Here is a 20,445-nt window from a genome sequence, read left to right as displayed (position 1 = left end):
GGAGCCTTTACTTTCAGATCAGGCAGCGACAACCAAGGCTCGGCCGGTCCCCGACAGCGCAGCGCCCTCGCCCTAAGCTCACCCACCTTGGGCCACGAGGAAACCACGAGCCGGGAGCGCGAACCAGAGATGACGGGGAGGTTGGGGGAGCAAAGCTCCGCCCGCTGACAGGCTTTAAACTCCAGTGTCCGGGACTCCTGCAGGCCCCTCCCGAAGCGTCTCCGGTTTCTTGCAAGCCTTGGGGCGGGGCGGAAGTGACGCGACACGCAGCGCGTGATTGGCGGAAGCAGAAATTGCTTTGCGGCCGGCACGGAAATTCATTTCCTTTCGGCTTCCGCTTGTGGCCCATGTGAGAGACAGGCTGCCGAGATGAACGTGGTCCGGGCTGCGGAAAGGTGAGGGATAAAGATCGGAGCGGGGGGTCTGGGTGTCGTTGGGGCCGGGTCCCCCGGCTTTTGAGGAATGGAAGCCGCCTTTTAACAGACGACAGTTGTTCCTCTTCCAAGACCTCACCATTCATTACAATTTCCGCGATAACATCCTTGAAAAGTCCTTCTGATTTAATTTAATTCACTCCCTCCGCTCCCCAGCTTTTTAGCCTCATCCCTGTTGGTCCTGATGCGGCCTCTCCCTCTCTAGCTAATTTGTTGCACTTTCCTCATCACGTGACTCCCTTTGCTGCTGCCGAGGCGCGTTCCGACTCTCGGTGTCGGGAGTTCCTGCGTTATAAATTCCCCTTATCTTGGATGCCTTGTAAATGTAATCGTTGTAATGGTTGCCTTGTAAAGATTGGTACATACTGTTAGGTAATAGAATCTATAACTTGGTTCAGGGTACCAGTCTCCTTAGTTAAGTACCTACTTTGCCGAGAAGGCCCCAGGAAAAACTGTTAACTCAGCTGCTTTCGTCCAATGCCCCCTTTCCCCATTCCTGGGAACAAGTGATCGACATGTCACTTTTGAGTAAGCTGCACCTATAAAGGTGTCTTCCATTTGGAGGATGCTTAGAAATATTAATGGTGAAACTGCCTTGCCTCAAGGGCCAGCAACAGTGCCTTCTGTCACCTTACCTAGAGTCTTAACATTTTTACAGCCTCCCGGAGGTCAGTGGAAAATTCAGTACCAATAACTGAAGAGGGTTAGCTCTTTTTCATTCCATGCAATTCTGTAGGGGTGTTACCACCCACTGCTCACCCCATGGGGATGATGCCTGACTTCATTCTAAATTTAATGTCTTGACAAATCTCTTAAGTGTCCACATTGCTTGGTTTGTACCTCTTCCAGGGGATAGGACCATTCTGTGCTTAAATACCGAAGTTATGTTTTAGAGATTGTTGTAATAGAAGTTATTTCAATTGATAATATTTCTCTTTTATCTCCTTTAACAGCCTTCTGGCTTTAAGCCAACAGGAAGAACTAGAGGATTTGTCCAAAGACGACCCCTTGAGCCCCAGTGAAGATGAGGTGGGTGACAGCTGCTAAACTGCCTTCTCTGGTTCCCCTTCTGCCTTACAGTTACTCGACAGAAAAATGGTGGCAACATTGTTTATATTTTTTTCAGGTCTTGCAAATAAATTACAAGTAGTCATTTAGTGTTTCATGTATAAGATATTGTATTTAGTGCTATGGGAATTTGAAGACTGTATAAGATACACTGTTTTCAAGTTGCCTAAGTATAGTTGAGTATATAAGACCAAAACACATGATCTTCATTATATGATTTCCCTATTACCCAAGTTTGGATTTTTGTAGAGGTATTTAATTACAAATCTTCCTCAATTTAAGATGGCATTACATCTGATAAACCATCATAAATTGAAAATATTGTAAATTGAAAATGCATTTAATGCCCCTAACTACTGAACATCATAACTTAGCCTAGCCCACCTTAAACTTGCTCTGAACACTTACATTAGCCTGCAGTTGGGCAAAATCATCTAACACAATGTCTATTTTAGAATAAAGTGGTGAATATCTCATGTAATATATCGACTACTGTACTGAAAATAAAAACCAGAATGGTTGTGTGGGTGTAGAATGGTTCTAAGTGTATCAGTTATTTACCCTGATGATTGTGTGGTTGACAGGAGCTGCAGCTCACTGCCACTGTCCAGCATCACAAGAATCATATCCCATGTTGCTAGCCTGGGAAAAGATCAAAATTCACATTTGAAATACAGTTTCTACTAAACACCTGTCACTTTCTCACCATCATAAAGTCAAAAAATTGTAAGTCAAACCATCATAAGTAATGGACTGTCTGTGTCTGACTGAAATACACATATACGTAATTAAGCTGGCGCACCAACAAATGCTATAGGAATTCCAACTCTTTATTCTCTTGACAAAACTACTGAAAGTTTGTGTTTTTTTAATGTGAATGTTTCTGTGTCAGATCATGCTATATATTCTATACAGAAACATTCTCATAGCACTTTTCTTCTCAAGACTGATTAAGAGAGAGGCATGACATTAGCTACAGATCACTAGGCAGTATGGTCTTTATGAGGAAGTTTGGCTCTTGAAGCCGTTCTTTGTTTGAGCTTGAATGCCTGCACACTAGACCTCATCTGATTCCCCAATCCTCCACTGACCAAAAGAACAAGAGATTTCCATGCTGTCTTTTCCTTTCCCTTATTCTGATGGTTTTTCCTTTTCTGTGTCTAGGGGGACATTGATGGAGAGAGAAAGCATCAAAAGCTTCTGGAAGCAATCAGTTCCCTTGATGGAAAGAATAGGTAACACTCCCGTCCATTTGAACAGGTTATAATTATAGCTGATTCCATGAGACAGATCTGCAACTAACATTGAGTGCTGGGGCTCCTGGCTTGCTCAGTCATTTGAGCATCTGACTCCTAGTTTCAGCTCAGGTCATGATCTCAGGGTCCTGGGATCAAGCCTGAGTTGGGCTCTGCACTCAGCGCAGAGTCTGCTTGTCCCTCTCCCTCTACTCCTCCCCTGCTTGCTGTGCTCCTGCCGCATGCTCTCTCTCTCTCTCAAATAAATAAATAAAAATCTTTAAATAAATAAATAAAGTCTTAAAAAAAACATTTATTGAGTGCCTAAGACAATGAAAACACAAGTGTCAGCATCATTATTAAGAGCACATACTTTAGAGACACACTGTGTAGGCAAATTTTTATCCTCTCGGGGCACCTGGGTGGCTCAGTTGGTTAAGCGACTGCCTTCAGCTCAGGTCATGATCCCAGGGTCCTGGGATCGAGTCCCACATCGGGCTCCCTGCTCAGCAGGGAGTCTGCTTCTCCCTCTGACCCTCCCCCCTCTCATGCTCTCTCTCTATCTCATTCTCTCTCTCAAATAAATAAATAAAATCTTTAAAAAAAATTTTTTTTATCCTCTCTGCACCTAAATTTCTTCAACTAGAAAATAAGATTAATAACATTACCTACCTCAGAGGGTCATCATGACATTTAAATGAATTAATAAGCGTAAAGATCTTAAACCAATGCCCAGCATATAATAAGCATTATGTAATTGTTTAGCAGTTATTGTGTTAGGCCTTTGTGCATTTGAATTCTTAATCCATAATTATAGTCTTTTGAAGCATTGACTAGGAACTACTTATCCCCGTTAGAAAAGTTAATTGACTTGCCCCAAAGTCATTCTGCTCATAAGTGGCAGATCCAGGATTCAGATCTAGGTATGTTTGAATCCAAGTCCAGTACCTTTTCCGCTATGCCTACCTCATATTGCCTTGTGTTTTTGAGTGGCTGAGTCTACATTAAGAGATGGTTAGAAAACCAAGTCCAGGTTAGGAACAGATTTCCTGGTTTCTTTGTGACAAAACCTGATTCTAGAAGAGAAATACCTGAACCAAAGCCTTGTTTGAAAAGAGAAGTGCTTTCCCCAGCAAAACGTGGGGAAATGTACTATATTCTGCTTTGCCTGATTTCAGGAGGAAATTGGCTGAAAGATCTGAAGCTAGTCTGAAGGTGTCAGAGTTCAATGTCACTTCTGAAGGTAAGTTAACAAAGGAAGCAATCTGTTCGTGGAGCTTATGGAGTTAAAAGCATAATGGTCACTTCACCCCCACCCCCCCTGGAACTGTTTTTGATATGGTTAATGGATCATACCATAAATACTTACCTGTGAGTGGGTGAAGAAAGACAGTTAGATGCCCTTGAGTTTCTTCCATTTCTAGAAGAAAGCCTTAAAGGCCACAGTCAAGGTCTCCCACCAATGAGCTACTTCTAGGGTACAGGGACATGAATGAAGGCAGCTACCTCTCACTAGCTTAATCACATTCATGATTTTATTTTTATTTCAGTTCTTACAGTGCTTTGAGTTTGGACAGGCACATAATCTGCTGGAGCTCAAGAAGTCAAGTTACTTACTCAAGGGACTTCGCCTAGTACAATGTTTCTCAACCTCTTTTCTGTATTGTTCCCTGAGAAGCCTTTTTAGACTTTTTTTTTTTTTCATTGCCTCTCCCCCTCCCCACTTCCACCCCCACAGCCAGGAAATCAGATAACAAGGAATAAGATTTTTGTTGGATAGAGTTGAGCTTTGGAGGAACACCAGAAGTTGGGAATATCTTAAGATTTTTTTTTCGGGGCGCCTGGGTGGCTCAGTCGTTAAGCGTCTGCCTTTGGCTCAGGTCACGATCCCAGGGTCCTGGGATCAAGCTCTGCATCGGGCTCCCTGCTCTGCGGGGAGCCTGCTTCTCTCTCTCCCACTCCCCCTGCTTGTGTTCCCTCTCTCACTGTGTCTCTCTTTGTCAAATAAATAAATAAAAATCTTTAAAAAAAAAAATTTTTTTTTAAGATTTTTTTTTCACCACTCCCCCACCTCCAGAACCAATTTTCGTCCCTTGAGTGGGTGAGTGATAATCGCCCCTAATGCGAATACATGATCTAATAAATTGCAGAGTTGGGATTTTAACCTGATACGAAGTCTAGATGCCGTATCTTTTTCACCATATTCACAATTTAGGCAGCTCCAATGAGTTACAGGCTTCTAGTAACCACTAATGTAACTCCTCAGAACAAATAACAGTGTATTCTTCAAGCTTATTCATTCAACAAATACTTATATTTCTACTATGTATCAGTTTCAGGACAGTTTAATAGATACTGGGGCTACAATGAAGAATAAGATGGGAGAAACGCTTCATGGAGTCTAACATTCTAAGGGAAGATCAAGGGGGGAGATAATAAGGATTAAAACCTGGTGGTGCAGTAAAGTGACTGAGTGGCTGCTTTAGTTTGGCTGGGCTGTGTCCTTTAGAATGATGTGATTCCAAGTATAAAGGGGAGCCACTGGGGGATTTTCAGCAGGATCCTGACATGCTGTGATTTACAGTTTCAAAATACCACTTTGGCTGCTGTGTGAAGAATGAAGTGCAGTGAGGCAAAAGTAGAAGCAGAAAGACCAAGAGAAAAGCAAATGACTTTTTAAAATAAATAATTTTCTCCTCTCTTCCACCCTTCAACACATTTGGGAATGTAGGAAAGCGATGGTGTCACTATGGAGGTTAAAGTAAGAGAATTATTCCTGCTTCCTCCCTACACATTGGCCTGTCTACCAGCATTTTCTACTGAGGTGTCTCCATATGTTATATTGAGATTTTTGCCTCACTTCTCAGTCTGACCAGAAAGTTTGGCCTTTCTGCAGGATCAGGAGAAAAGCTAGTCCTTTCAGATCTACTTGGGCCTGTTAAAACTTCATCATTGGCCGCTGTGAAAAAGCAACTGAATAGAGTCAAATCAAAGAAGACTGTGGAGTTACCCCTTAACAAAGAAGAGGTTGAGCGGGTGAGTTGGAGAGAAAGTGGTCTATTAAGGGGAAGAAAGCGGACTGACAAGGAAAAATAGGGTAAGAAGGGAAGGTGGGGGGAAGCCTGGAACATGGGGAGAGGGGGAAATTGTGATTGCCATGGAAAAGATTAAAACGCACCTCAGAGGGACTGCATCCTGAGAAGTAAGCAAGAGCTACTCTCTAGCATACTGACTCTTGGGCTGGGAAACATTGGCCCCTGATTCCCTGCTGGTCCTTTGAGTTCAATGCTTAATTTTGTGGCTCTTTCCTTTCGTGTACTTTGCCTGTTTCAGATTCACAGAGAAGTGGCATTCAATAAAACCTCACAAGCCCTCTCCAAATGGGATCCCATCGTCCTGAAGAACCGGCAAGCAGAGCAGCTGGTTTTTCCCCTGAAGAAAGAGCAGTCAGTCTTTGCTCCCATCGAACATGTGCTCAGTGGCTGGAAGGTGAGTGCCACACCAGGAAACTGCACATTGGCAGGTGAGATTGATGGGATTGGACCTGGTAAGCCAAGACCCCGGCTGCAGTCTTTAGCAGTCAGGGAAGGGAGAGGGGGCAGTAAGACTCATGGTCAGTCATGCAATAGCCAGAATTGCTCTGTAGTCACCCTTCACCCAATTGTAAGCACACAGCACATGGTTATGTCCATGTTTTTGTGTGAAAGCATCTTTGCCAGTAGAGAGGGAACAGAGTCCTGTTTTCTTTTTCATACCCCAGTTTTTAAAGCTGCATTCTGATCTGGGGAAAATCAGGAACTCAGCAGCATTACTGAGCCGTAGTAGGATGACATCTGAGCAGTAGAACCAGTTTGCTTTTAAAGGACTACCACATTAACAAATAATGTATCATGAGTCATGACTAGAAGTTTAGCAAGTAGCTCATTATGACTCCGAGCTGCAGAAAATAAGTTATCTTAGAGCTGGGTTGTCCAGACACTAATCCCTGGCAAATTTTGTATTCATCTGAACTAAAAAAGATAATTGTGAGTATGGTGGATATAAAGTTAACCAGCTCTTCTTTACTATGAGGCTATGCTTTCCATTTTAATAGCGTTAAAATAGCTTTTCTTTTATGAAATGATGGGACTGGGGGTGGAGTGGTAGTTATGCCCTTGTTGGTAATCCTGTGTTCGTCCCCAAAGTCTCAATTTTTAGTCTGAACAATTTCCGAACAATTAGACTTCCTTTTCCAATACGCCATTGCTTATGGAGTTTGTAATGGGATATTCTGTCTTAAGTAGGAATGGTGAAAAACAGCAGTGCCCAAACTATGGATAGATGCCCTCTTTATGCTTCCTCTCTGCTTCCTTTTTTTTTATTTTTTTTTATTTTTTTATTTTTAAAGGTTTTATTTATTTATTTGATAGAGAAAGACACAGCTAGAGAGGGAACACAAGCAGGGGTAGCGGGAGAGGGAGAAGCAGGCTTCCCGCCGAGCAGGGAGCCCGATGCGGGGCTCGATCCCAGGACCTTGGGATCATGACCTGAGCTGAAGGCAGACGCTTAACGACTGAGCCACCCAGGCGCCCCTCCTCTCTGCTTCCTAAGAATCCAGAAATAATAGTGTTCTATTTGTCAGGAAGTTGAGCTAATTAATGCTAATCAAAGTAAACATGGCTTGCTGCCGTAGCTAGACACTGAGCAAGCCATTGCTTATTACGGGGATAAGCTCTGTTTCAGATATTGTTGTTGAAGTCACTACCATTCTCTTTCTAGGATGCTTCCTTTTCCACAAGAAAAAGAGATCAGGTTTAAAGTGTGGCTGCAGGATGGAAGGGAGACTTTAGGAAAAAAAATTAAGAGGTAATACAATTTGTAGGATTCAAAAATAAAAAGTATAGAAGATATATTGTGAAAAGTCTGACCCCACCTCTGTCCCCCATCTGCTCATTTTTACCCCCATACTCACTCGGAAATAACCACTTTTGTAAGTTTTTTTGTTGTTGTTAACCTAAGAGTTTCATTGCTATATTTGTGTTTACCTCGTTTTTTTAATCAAAAGAGTAGTAGCACGCTACTACACATTCTTCTGCACCTTGCTTTTTCCAAATGACAGTGTCATCTTGGAGATAGCTGGAAAATGCCTAGTTGGTTATTAAACATGAGATGGTGGAGGAGTAGGTTACATTAAGAATGGTACAACCTTTGCTCTCCAGAACCACTGTGCAAGACAGAGTGGAGCCCCCCCCACCACCAAATGCTATACATGAATCTACCATTTATTCTAAGATTCATTTTTTTAAAGATTTCATTTATTTATTTTTGCGAGAGAGAGGGAGTGAGAGAGCACGTGTGCATGCACATGAGCAGGGGTATGGGCAGGGGTATGGGCAGAGGGAGAAGCAGACTCCCCACTGAGCAGGGAGCCCGATGTGGGACTCGATCCCAGGACCCTGGGACGCTTAACCAGCTGGGCTACCCAGGCGCCCTCTAAGATCCATTTTTGAGAAATTAGGCCAGTATGGCACAGAGCCGTAAGGAAATGCTTAGGTCAGGGCGTGCTTTCTGGTTAGCAACTGAGTTCTCTTCTTATAACCTAGAATGCAAAGTACCAAGGACTCCAGAGATTAAGAATCCAAAAAGTCTGCACTATAGTTTTGGCCCAGCTTCCGAAAATTCCATTTCACTCCAAGAAGATTTAAATGGGATAATGCATGAGAAAGCATTTGTAAACTGCAAAGTGCTAGAAATGATGTAAGGTACCTTCCCAGCCCCTAGCAGCCTACACTAGCGTTACCCAAAGTGTTCTCCTCAAAACCCTAGTTTCTCAATACGCCCTCAAAAAGGTGGGGTTCCGTTGCTAGAAAATGTTGCATGCCCCTGCTGGAAATTGGCAGTTCATAATATACACTAGCATTTAAAAGGCTATGAGAAGACAGTAAAGAAACCTCTTTGACTTACTCTAACCCAGAGTGTACAAACGAAAAGCAAATAAATTTAATTTTAAACCTTAAAAAAAATAAAGTAAATGTTGTTAGTTGATGAGGAATTTGCTTTGGGAAGAGCTGTCTCCACTGCTGCCTCTGTACTCTTACCTTCTTTCCCTACTACCCTACTGAATCTTCTCTCAGAGGGTATTAGTGAGAGGCCTCTGAATCGCCAAATCCCAGGCCCTCTGAGGCTTCAGCCTATTGGACGCTACTGACACATCACATTGGTAAAAAAAAAAAAAAAAAAAAAAAAAAAAAAAAAACAACTCTCCTCCCTTGGCTTCTGTGATGACATAGTCTGATTTTTTTTTTTTAATCTATCTGACTTTTCCTTAGTTCTTTTTATTATTGCTCTGTAAATTCCATGGCTTTTGGCTATCACCCGTATATACTACAGATCACTCTAGATGCCTTCTTCTGAGCTCCAGTCCCATAGTCCATATGACCAGCAGGCCTCGCCTGGATCTCCCATATGCAACTTAAACTTCACACACAACAAAGTAAGCTTGGCATTTTCCTTCATTCTGTAACTGAGTCAACAGCGTAACTCCCTACCCTGGTCCCTTAGGTTGGAAACCTCAGCCATCTGATTCTTCTTCCCCCTTTTCCCGCTCCTCCCCCCTTAACTGCTACCCCTCCCCAGCCCACATGGTGGGCTACTCCTGTAAATTTTCTCCGTAATAGCTCTCAGATTCCTGGTTCCTCTTCTCATTTTCACCTGTCATTTGGCACTTTACATATAAACCCTTACATGAGCGCCAGGATTTTCTTTCCAAAACACAAAACTGAGTGTCTCCTGCTTAAAATCCTTCAAAAGGCTTACTTATAGAACAAGACAGAAGTGCCTTTACTTATAGAACAAGACAGAAGTGCCTCGTGTTTTAGCTACACTGGACAAAACATTTTCCCTTACATATCTCTCCATATATGTGTTTTTATTTACACTCATCTCCATCCCCCCCGCCCTTACAGAATTGTACTTAATGCCTCAAAGCCTAATTCAAAAAGTCCTTGCCCAAGCGTAACCCACCTCCTAATCAAAATTATTGTTCCCTTCCTTTGTGATTGCTCCGATGGACTAATATGTGACCCATTATGTTGCCAGTGGTACCTGTGTCTCTTCCCTCTGAAAGGCTCTGAGCTCTATGAGGACAGGAACAATCTTAATCAATTGTGTATTCCTAGCACCCTGCACAAGTGCCTGGAATGTAGCTGCAATCAATAAATGTTTGTAAATTGAATTGGAGGTAGATTACAACATTGTAATATAAATCATTTTGTAGCCTGTGATTGATCACTACTGCAAATACTAAAAATGGAAAAACATGCACCTTTACCATTCAGTAGAATAGGTTTATGGTTAAATCAATAGCGCCGTGTAACTTGTGGTGATCTGTGTTTATGCATTTGTCCAGATATTTGTTAATACCCACCATGATGTATATGGCTGTTGAAGAAAACCTCATATAATACATGTGTGAGGTTTGAAACTGGCTCTGTTGCCTAGGGCTATCTTTGTGCCTTGCCAAAGTGGACCATGGCATGATCAGCCTGATTATTTTAACCATCTACACAGTATCAGTCAAGGAGTAAATAGCATCTTTTGTTGACATGTGAAGTTAACTGGTTCAGTCCATTCATTTCATATATATAGACTACGTAGCATGCAAAGTTAAATGGAAACTAAGGGATAGGAACCAAAATTAGAAAATGACTAGAGTTGGGATGCCTGGGTGGCTCAGTCGTTAAGCATCTGCCTTCAGCTCAGGTCACAATCCCAGGGTCCTGGGATCAAGTCCCACATCGGGCTCCTTATTCAGCAGGGAGCCTGCTTTTCCCTCTGCCTGCCGCTCCCTCTGCTTGCGCTCTCTCACTCTCTCTCTGACAGATAAATAAAATAAAATAAATCTTTAAAAAAAAGGATTGAGAAAATACCTTTAAAAAAATGACTAGAGTTAAATTTGAACTGTCAGGAAGCTAAGACCTCCCCCTTTCTTCTAGAAATATTCTTTAAAGGAAGCTTATAAGAGGGCACCTGGGTGGCTCAGATGGTTAAGCGTCTGCCTTCGGCTCAGGTCATGATCCCAGGGTCCTGGGATCGAGTCCCGCATCGAGCTCCCTGCTCCTTGGGAGCCTGCTTCTCCCTCTGCTTCTCTCTCTCTCTCTCTCTCTCTCTGTCTCTCATGAATAAATAAATAAAATCTTTAAAAAAAAAAAAAGGCTTGTAAGAGTCTTAAATTCCTTTTTTTAAAAAATATTTATTTGAGAGCGAGAGATAGCGAGAGTGAGCATGAGCAGGGTTAGGGCAGAGGGAGAAGCAGACTCCCCGCAGAGCAGGGAGCCTGATGTGGGGCTCCATCCCAGAACCCTGAGATCATGACCTGAGCCGAAGGCAGAAGCTTAACCTACTGAGCCAGCCAGGCGCCCCCGAGTCTTCAATTCCTAACTTAACAGTAATATACATACGTACTTCAAATATATGTAATACAGGGACCATTTTGTTTTGCCACTATCAGAACTGACAGTTTGGTACTGCTGTCCCTCCGTCCTGCCAGCATTTACCTTAAGGGCATCCTGCTTTGATATTTAAGAGAATGGTATTCTGTTTTACATATTTTGGTAATCTGAACAGAGTGATCCCCTCAGTAATATTAGAGAGTAGCTTTAGAATCCCCTTGCTGAAGTTGTCTTAAATCGGAAGAAAATGAGGTTTTATCTACACCACTGAACAGCGAGACTGGAACCCTTTCTCTTACTGTAACAGCCAATCCTTTCCAGTTTGTGATTCCCATTATAGTATTATAAAGTAGATGGTCATAGGATTATAAACAGGGACGCCAGGAGCATGGCTTAAGACTTAGAATGTTCTCTTCCCTCCTTAAGGCAAGAACTCCCCTGGAGCAGGAAGTTTTTAACCTCCTCCATAAGAACAAGCAGCCAGTGACGGACCCTTTACTGACTCCAGTGGAAAAGGCCTCTCTCAAAGCAATGAGCCTGGAAGACGTAAGTGTAACAGGCCCTTTGATACATCCAGACGTGTTCTGTTCCTCCCAGTATTTGCCCTCAAGCCCAGGAGTCACTGTGAATGTCATTCATTGTAGGCTAAGATGCGCCGAGCAGAGCTTCAGAGGGCCCGGGCCCTGCAGTCCTACTATGAGGCCAGGGCTCGAAGAGAAAAGAAAATCAAGAGCAAAAAGTAAGGAGGCCCCTATTGAAGTGGCCACGGGTGCCCTGGAAGAAAGTGATATGGCTAATCATGAGTCCAAAGGAAAGAGCCTTTGACGTAGCAACTGGGGTCATGTGGAAGAGGTCCCAAATAGGAGTGACTAGCATTTTTTTTTCTCAGTCCAATCTCATAGTTTTGCCTGCTTCGGTAGTGCCCTCTCCTCTGGCTTTGGCTTTCAATCTTGGTTTTGCTAAAAAGAGGACTGTTCAATTACTTTCTCTCCCTTCCAGGACATCACGGAGTGGTTCTGCAGAATGAGCTCTGAATTCTACAGCTGTTGAGGCCAGTAGGGCTTCCTTCCTGCCTTTTTGCCTCTTTGGAACTTCTACTCTTGCCTTGCGCTCTAGAAGCAGAGGGGACTCTTTGCCCTGCAGAGGTGTGCCCCTGGGGGCTGCAGGGACGGAGAGGCTTGCCAGACCTCTCAGGTCCCAAACTGGTTCCCTGTAGTCAGCCAGCTCTGTGATGTCCTTTCTAGCCCCTGCATAGGGAAACCCCTTGGGGAGCGGGGACACTTTTGTGTGTGGCATCAGTGTTTCAGCTAAATCTCTGCCCTCTCACTCTACAGGTATCACAAGGTTCTGAAGAAGGGAAAGGCCAGGAAAGCCCTCAAAGAGTTTGAGAAGCTGCGGAAGGTCAATCCTACCGCAGCATTGGAAGAACTGGAAAAAATTGAAAAGGCCAGAATGATGGTGAGGCTGCCTCTTGCCCCCCACCCCTTGAACCGGCTTTCCCCCAGAAAGTGGTAAGAATCTCACTCTGCCCTTTCTTTCCAGGAGCGAATGAGCCTTAAGCACCAGAACAGTGGGAAATGGGCCAAGTCAAAGGCAATTATGGCCAAATATGACCTGGAGGTAAGAGATCATCGGGGTGAGAGAAGAGATGGAATTGGAGGACAGAAAGGAAAATCAGTCCATAAGGATGCTAGCAGAAGCAGAGTTGGGGAAGAGCCCTGAGGAAGAATGGAAAACCAGGATTCTAAAAAGGCATCAGAAAATCTCTAAGGCAGAGAGGAAAAGAACCAGGAACAAGGTGGAAAAGGAGAGATGAAAGGGAAACAGCATTGAAGGCAAGTCCAGTTAAAGGGGAGAGGAGCTTTTTTTTTTTTTACCTTGTTTCACGTGTTGATTTCCTTGAGGACAAAGAATTTGTCTCCCATATTATTCCATAGCCGTTAACACAGTGGTATATGTGCAGTTTAAACAGTAGGCACTGGTAAGAAATACTTAAGTCAAATTGAGAGGAGGCAGCTTTACGAAATGAACCAGGCAAGGTGTCGTTGCAGTCACCAATGACAAGGCGCTCGTGCTGTGACTCCTTCCTCCAGGCTCGCCAGGCTATGCAGGAACAATTGGCCAGGAACAAAGAACTGACGCAGAAGCTCCAGGCGGCCTCCGACAGTGAGGAAGAGGAGGAAGGTGTGGAGGAAGAGGGTGAACTTGTCCCTGATGCAGTGAATGAGATCCAGATGGATGCCAATGGACCGAACCCGTGGATGCTCAGGAATCACTCCAGAGGCACAAAAGAGATCAAAGTCCAGGACCCTGAGCAACTTCCGGAGCCTGTGGCCCACGAGGCTTCTGAGAATGAGGAAGAAGAAAGACCAGGGGCAGAGGAAGAAATTTTGTTGAATGAATTTGAGGAAAGGCGATCACTTCGGAAAAAGTCTGGGCTCAACCAGGACGCCGAGCTGGTGAGCAGACAAGAGCCAAAAGGTAAGTTGTGGTGGACTGGACTGAAGAACTGCCCAGTGCTAGTGCTGTGGACGGACCGAGAGAGGCAAACTGTCCACGCAAACGGCTTCTGAGTGATTCGGCTCTAGGGACTTTCCAGAGAATGCCGTGGGTCCCTGAAGAGAAGACAGATTCATAATAACTGTTTTTCTTCAAAGGCATTTAATACACAGTCATCTGCATGGCTGTACAAGGTGTATTCGGATATGTTTTCTGCTCTTGAGGGCCTATGGTCATCAGAGACAGAACCTCTCCATCCTTGAAGTAAGGGCAGGAGCTAACATGACTGGTGCCCACAAACCAGACCCAACTGCATGTGGTAGCACGGCAAGTCCGAAAGGCCGTTCGTACCCACAGACACAGGCGGATTTTGAGGCATTATGAAATTTCGAATTACTGTTGCAGTTTCCGGTTTTGTTTGTAAAGTAGGAGTGGCATTTTTAGCACTTCACGATGTCGGCTGATATGTGCGAATGTGGGATAAGACTTTCTTGACAGGAATGAAGGACTCCACAGGCTACGTGGCAAATTAGAATTGTCACCCCATGCTCACACTCGATTCGTCTATTATATTTTCTGTTATTTTCAAGAGATTTCATATTAACAACCTTAGCACCCTTGAGACAGATCAGAAAGCTCCCATTCTGGGGAGAAAGTCTACTCAGGAAACTACATTTAGAAATCACTTGGCTATCTGGGCAGATTCTTGGGTCTGATTTTATTTCCTATAAAAATAATGCATTCAGATGATGGCAAGAATCTGTTTTTCCATGAAAAACAATATTTTGAAAGAGCTGTCGTTTAGAATGTATCATAGGACCTTTACTTAGGGTTCTCAGCTGGAGAGTTCTGGGATTAATAGTTACAAGCAGTCACTTCCAAGAGGCCTTTGGAAAGCACCACCGCAGGCCAAGACCATGGGGGCAGTCTTTATACGACCCCAGGACACCAGCCGTATGGTCCTGAGCTTCCTCAAAAGCTGATCCTCTTGCTAAAAGTATAGAGCAGTTGGTTGTGTGGTATGAAAGGTGGATTTGGATTTCCTTGGATGAAAAATTAATAGAATGTTCCCAAGTCTTCAGGCAAATAGCGTCCTAAAATAGTGGGAAGTTGTGGACCCCAAATAAAATGAGCCAAGGACCTTGATCCTTATGGAAAAAATATACATGTGTCCAAAGGGCAGATTTAAGTAGCTTCTCAGAGGCTTCAGGCCAAAGCTAGGGAATAGGATGGATAAACTTGGGAATGGAGGCAACTCGAGTCAAACAAAGAAGAGTTTAGACGTATGTCCCTGCCATATTTCCCTCAGGGCTCTCAGAGCCTAGTGGTATTTGCTCAGATGTTGCCGGTGACTGGAAAATGCCAAGCAACCTGACTTGGCCACAGCAGATTATGAAATGCTGCTTTCAGATAAAACAGTGCTGGATTTGGTTGGGACAAAGAGGAAATGACAGCGTAAATTACAAATGGTAAATCACATTTTTATAAATTACAAATAATAAATTACAGTGACGTTGCATTCAGAGGCTACCTGTTAAAATGGCTTTTTTTTTTTTTTTAATTTGGGACTTGGGGCCATCTCTCCAAGCGGGGTTTACTGCAGGGGGAAATTAAGCCACAGTTCCAGTTAGGCAGTGAGTCACTGACATAACTGGGACTAGGACCCAGGACATCTGCTTCCCAACATGCTGCTTTTAACTACTAAACTCTATTGCATGCTACTTGATAGGCAATGATAGTGAACTCTCCAAGAGATCTAGCGAAGGGAATCCTCTCTTCCCTGTGGTGCCGAGCCCCATGAATGGGAGCACCTAAATGCTCGTTGTCGAGTGTGCTCAGTAAATGCTCCTTGGCAAGGCAACTTCCAGCCTCCTTTTCTGACCGCTTTCCTTTCTTTCCCCAGATTCTAGCAGCCAGGAGGTGCTGTCTGAACTGAGGGCACTGTCTCAGAAACTCAACAAGGAAAGCCAGCAGTCTGGAAAGCAGAACGTGAGTTCCATGAGGACAGTTCTGGCAGTCCAGAGAGAGGAACCTACCGAGGCAGAAGAGGAGCCCCTGTTGTTGCAGAGGCCAGAGAGAGCACACACCATGGAGGAGCTAGAAGAGCTGGGCAAAGAAGGATGTTTTCAAAATAAAGAGGTCCCCAGGCCTGTGGGGGAAGGGCAGCAGTCGGAGAGGAACCCAGATAATCAGCCTGGTGCTCCCAAGGAAAAGAAAAGGAAGGAGCAAATGATTGATCTACAGAACCTCCTGACCACAAAATCTCCTTCTGTGAAGTCTTTGGCAGTTCCCATGACAGTAGAGGAGTTGGTGAGCAGAGCCAGGGGCGTGGGCCATTGTGGGGGATCCGAGCTGGTGCAGAAAGTGTCCTTGCACGGAGAGTAGAATCAGGGAAGTTTTGTTGTGCTGGGGGCACATATCAGTAGTTGAAAGGCCCAGAACGGTAAGGGGCCACGCTGGTCCCGGTGACCGTTCAGTAGACACCACTATGTGAGTGCTGCCCAGACTCCCACATCTTAAATCCTGAGCCACCAAACCTTCCCTGGGGCGATTCTAAAACTGCCCTCAGAGGAAAGGAGGCATTCAAAGCTCTGACCAGATCCCAGGCAGGACAACTCAAAGGTGAGTCATTGAGCTATTGCCAAGGTTGGACTCTATTCACTGGGATCTGAAATGGTCCGAGACTGCCTAAGTAATTGAAACTGCTCGAGTGAGGAGCCCTATAGGGCCTGTCTTTTCAGGGATGTAAGCCGGAGGACACGCATGCTCTGGCCAGGCCGCTTGGAGCTCCTCCTCCTAACACAGGCCATTCCTTTCTCCATGCTGCAGCTTCCTTACTGAAAGTTTAAAGTTGTGTCATATGATAAGGAGTTAGGGATATTTAACCTAGAGAGAAGAAAATTAGAGCAGGATTGCCTACCGATCCCTTAAGATTGCAAGACCATCATTGTTCAGCGCTTTCCCCCTAGGGGGCGCTAAAATGTCACAAGCCAAAATTCAAGCGTTCTTGCCCCGAACCACCACGGCTCTCCCACCTCCCACCACGGCTCTCACGGCTCTTAAGGCAAGCTGTAGCTCTCACTCTTGTTTCTTCCCAGGAAGATGAAGAGGAGAGAGATCAAAAGCGGATGATAAAGGAAGCTTTTGCCGGGGATGATGTCATCAGAGACTTCTTGAAAGAGAAGAGGGAAGCTGTGGAGGCGAGTAAGCCAAAGGACGTGGACCTGACTCTGCCTGGCTGGGGCGAGTGGGGTGGTATGGGCCTAAAGCCCAGTGCCAAGAAGAGACGCCGGTAAGAACAGGGAAGAAAGCCTGTCAGAAGTGCACCAGGTTCTCCCACTTCACCCTCATGCCTCCTCCCTGCCCTTTTGACTGAGTCCTTAATGCTCTTAGTCAGGCGTCCTGCCGTTCTGCTTTCCAGGTTTCTCATTAAAACCCCTGAGGGTCTTCCAAGAAAAGACAAGAATTTGCCAAATGTGATTATCAACGAGAAGCGAAATGTCCATGCAGCAGCTCATCAGGTGAGGAAGAGAGAAACCCTTTGCTGCCTAGCTCTCTTGCTTGAAAGGAATATTCTAGTGCTCTGTGGTCAAGAGGGATGTGTGATCTTGACCACAGAATCAAAGCTGTTCTCTTTATCACTGACTGGCTCTGAGATGAATAATTCCAGATCAATTCTGGTGTTTTAATTTCTGACTAGGAAGAGGTTGAGGCTTAAAGGAAAATCTTGGCAACAATGGTGAAGCCCCCGAATTTGCGTTTTCAGCTAGCACCCCAGATAATTCCAATGCAGACAGGTCTCACCAAGCTAAGAATTACCGTTCCTCAGGCTTGTATTTGTAGTCAAGGTAATGTTGAGAGGCCATAGGTTTGAGCTGCATCTTAAGAAAAATGAAGACAAACCGGTACTCGTTCAGGACAGCCAGTGGAATTAAAATTGTGTCCAATGACAAGCCAGGGATATTTACCCAAGAGAGAAGCAAACTGGAGCATGGTCATGGTCTTCAAGTATATTGAAGGTTGTCATGTGGAGTGCAGTCACATAAAGTAGCAGTTAAGGGAAAAGCAGGGAGGGAGTTCAGTTAGAGGAGAAACTCTGGGGCTGGCTCAGTCGATAGAGCAGGCGGCTCTTGATCTCAGGGTCATGAGTTCAAGCCCCACATTGGGCATGGAGCCCACTTTAAAAAAAAAAGGAAGAAAGAAAAACTTTCCCCTGCTCCACAGGGAGAATGGGTTGCCCTGGGGATATGAGTGTGTGTAGAGGGGACTCAGGAATGAGACTGGACTCGATGACTTTTATGTTCCCTTCAATTCTGAAAGTCTGTGACCCTGAGACCTGTCCCCAGCCAGTATAATATTGAAATGAGTTGTAGTTTTTCTTCTGAAAAAGAGGGGGAACTATTTAATAGGTACAAAAGAGAAGTAAGAAATGATCATTTCAGTAATACTCTACTGCTCTTATTTTGTGAACCAATCCCTGCGGAAATTGAATTGTAATCCCAGTTGCAGATCTATAACCATGAAAGAGGCAATGATCAGGCAGTTATAGGATAAAAGAGAGAGAAAAAAGGGTTAAAAGGGTGCTTCACCAGGACAGGAAGAGCAGTGTGGACCTCAGTAAAATCAGGAGTCTTGCCTTTAAAAAAAAAAAAAATACAGGGGCGCCTGGGTGGCTCAGTCGTTAAGTGTCTGCCTTCGGCTCAGGTCATGATCCCGGGGTCCTGGGATTGAGCCCCGCATCGGGCTCCCCGCTCGGCGGGAGACCTGCTTCTCCCTCTCCCACTCCCCCTGCTTGTGTTCCCTCTCTCGCTGTCTCTCTCTGTCAAATAAATAAATAAAAAGTCTTAAAAAAAAATAGTCACAGTAAACTGACAGTTTTCCAAGAATCTCCCTGATTTTCCTCATCTTTTTAATAAGCTATAGACTGCAGGTCCCAGCATGCAGTAGAATAAAGTGTGCTTCAAGCTGAAGGAAAAAAGAAAAGCCTCCCAAGGCTGAATATTTTGCCCAGGTGTTTTTTTTCTCTTTATGTGACATGCACAGATCTAGGCAGCAACCCCACTAAGACAACACATTCCCTTAACCTAAAGAAAATCTGTGTCCTTTACTACCACCAGGACCACCCAGCAGTATCAGCTTCTCAAGTGTTCCACTGAACATCTCCAAAGACTACTGATTATAACTTCCTGATTTTTCTGCTTACATTTCCCCCCCTTCTTCTTTGGCCTTCAGGGGAAGTGTTTAAAGATTGTTATTTAAATGTCTGAAGGTAGCGCTGTTTGGAGTGGAGAAGAGTACCTTAGACAAGGAAAGGAACCCTAGGTTCCGTTCTCCCTCACTGCTCATAATTTACTTGGGTAAATCCTTTCCCCTCTCTACGCCGGATTCTGAGGCCAAGGGAGATGACCTTTGCCATTATCTAGGGCCTTCCAGCTCTGACATTCTGTGATGCCAAAAAGGATGAAGCTAACTAAGCATCACAGCCTGGTGTAGTTCAGGATTCATGGTCAACCTCTGGGTTCTTTAAAACGTCAATCCTGTGTCTCAAGGAGAAGAAAGCAAGGGATTAAGAGCTCGAAGAGGGTAGGAGGGTCACAGCATTCACAGGGACCCACAAATGCCCAGACGTGTCTTGTGGTCACAGTATCGTATATTTCAATTCCGATTGTTGGGTAAGCCAGCAGGGTGTCTAATCCCAATTAGTCCCCTCCACTCCCAGATGTCCTCAAGCAGATTGGAACTTTTAAGGTTAGACAGGGGCATTTGGGATGCCTTGATGTCTCAGTAGCTTCACTCACTGCAGCCACATAGAACTGTGGCCTGGCACTAAACTACCGACCAGTTGCCATGCGAGTTTACCAACTATACCCCAGGCCGGCTCGTGACAAGTCACTCTTACTTTCCTTTCCAGGTGCGGGTGCTTCCATATCCATTCACGCACCATCGGCAATTTGAAAGGACCATCCAGACCCCTATAGGATCTACGTGGAACACGCAGAGGGCGTTCCAAAAGCTGACTATGCCGAAGGTTGTCACCAAGCCAGGTCACATCATTAAGCCTATAAAAGCAGAGGATGTGGGCTACCGGTCTTCCTCCAGGTCGGACCTCTCTGTCGTACAGAGGAATCCAAAACAACTCTCCATACGTCACAAAAAACACCTGAAGAAAAACTCTGTAGATTGAGTTGCTGCAGGATTGACATCTTGGTGCCCAGAACTAGGAGCCCCAACTGCTCCTCCATTGGCCGGGTTTGACTCTGAGCTGCAGGATCCATTCCCAGACTGGCTTAGCACACTGTGAGTGTAGTTAAGCCACATTTTAGAAATAAATGCATTTTTATCTATTTAACTGGAATGTATTTTATGTTGTCACAAGTAAGGACACCTTTGGGTGCTCCCCATGGCATTTCTCTAGTCACATTTGTCAGAGAAACCTCACTTTCTCGCCAAGGATTATGTAGTTAGTCCTAAATTAAAGTAGAAATTACCAGAGCCTATGATCTTAAATACATATCAGACATGATCCCCTAGAACACACTCGAAGAGTCAGGGATAATGACTAAATACCGTATACTCTTAACCTCTGAACCTAAAAACAGCATGCACGAACCATGCACTCGTGCCCTCGGCTGGTTTTGGGGCGGTGCTGAAGCTGGCCGTAGCTTTAGTCCAGCCGCTACTGTTGTTCTCGCCTGTGAGCCGCCGAGCTCGCAGGGCTTGCTGCCTGGAGTAGTTGGCACTTCTTTTCTCGCTTTTTTTTTTTTTTTTAGATTTTATTTA

General features: G+C 44.7%; 2 protein-coding genes across 3 annotated transcripts in view; one reads left to right on the top strand and one right to left on the bottom strand.

The window, feature by feature from the left end:
* Nucleotides 1–351, bottom strand: part of ZDHHC9 (zDHHC palmitoyltransferase 9) — a 77,766-nt gene extending 77,415 nt beyond the window's left edge. The window contains exon 1 of the mRNA XM_078064379.1: nucleotides 87–351. Within this exon, the coding sequence (XP_077920505.1) occupies nucleotides 87–349 (263 nt within the window). The 5' untranslated portion in view covers nucleotides 350–351. The remainder of the gene's footprint in view (nucleotides 1–86) is intronic.
* UTP14A (UTP14A small subunit processome component) lies at nucleotides 288–20,014 on the top strand. 2 transcript variants are annotated; one of them, XM_078064377.1, is made up of 15 exons: nucleotides 288–395; nucleotides 1,388–1,463; nucleotides 2,667–2,737; nucleotides 3,916–3,980; nucleotides 5,634–5,773; nucleotides 6,071–6,226; nucleotides 11,593–11,712; nucleotides 11,811–11,905; nucleotides 12,501–12,624; nucleotides 12,709–12,786; nucleotides 13,260–13,647; nucleotides 15,569–15,975; nucleotides 16,764–16,957; nucleotides 17,087–17,186; nucleotides 19,577–20,014. In XM_078064377.1, the coding sequence occupies exons 1-15, from the start codon at nucleotides 370–372 to the stop codon at nucleotides 19,847–19,849; spliced, it is 2,313 nt and encodes a 770-aa protein (XP_077920503.1). In that variant the 5' UTR covers nucleotides 288–369; the 3' UTR covers nucleotides 19,850–20,014. The 2 variants fall into 2 exon arrangements, with proteins under 2 accessions (XP_077920503.1, XP_077920504.1); XM_078064378.1 differs by lacking the exons at nucleotides 288–395; nucleotides 1,388–1,463; nucleotides 2,667–2,737; ... (1 more) ...; nucleotides 5,634–5,773; nucleotides 6,071–6,226 and adding an exon at nucleotides 8,208–9,209.
* The last annotated feature ends 431 nt before the right edge of the window (nucleotides 20,015–20,445 follow it).

This window comes from Halichoerus grypus, chromosome X (genome assembly GCF_964656455.1).
Source record: "Halichoerus grypus chromosome X, mHalGry1.hap1.1, whole genome shotgun sequence".
NCBI lineage: Eukaryota > Metazoa > Chordata > Mammalia > Carnivora > Phocidae > Halichoerus > Halichoerus grypus.
Note: the sequence above shows the minus strand (reverse complement) of the source record. Positions and strands in the feature narration are given on the sequence as shown.

Bases quoted from the DNA above. Each gene is read 5' to 3' on its own strand.
- UTP14A (XM_078064377.1), top strand. From the start codon at position 370: ATGAACGTGGTCCGGGCTGCGGAAAG. The intron at 396-1,387 runs GTGAGGGATAAA...CTCCTTTAACAG, and splicing joins GTGGTCCGGGCTGCGGAAAG to CCTTCTGGCTTTAAGCCAAC. The intron at 13,648-15,568 runs GTAAGTTGTGGT...TTCTTTCCCCAG, and splicing joins GAGCAGACAAGAGCCAAAAG to ATTCTAGCAGCCAGGAGGTG.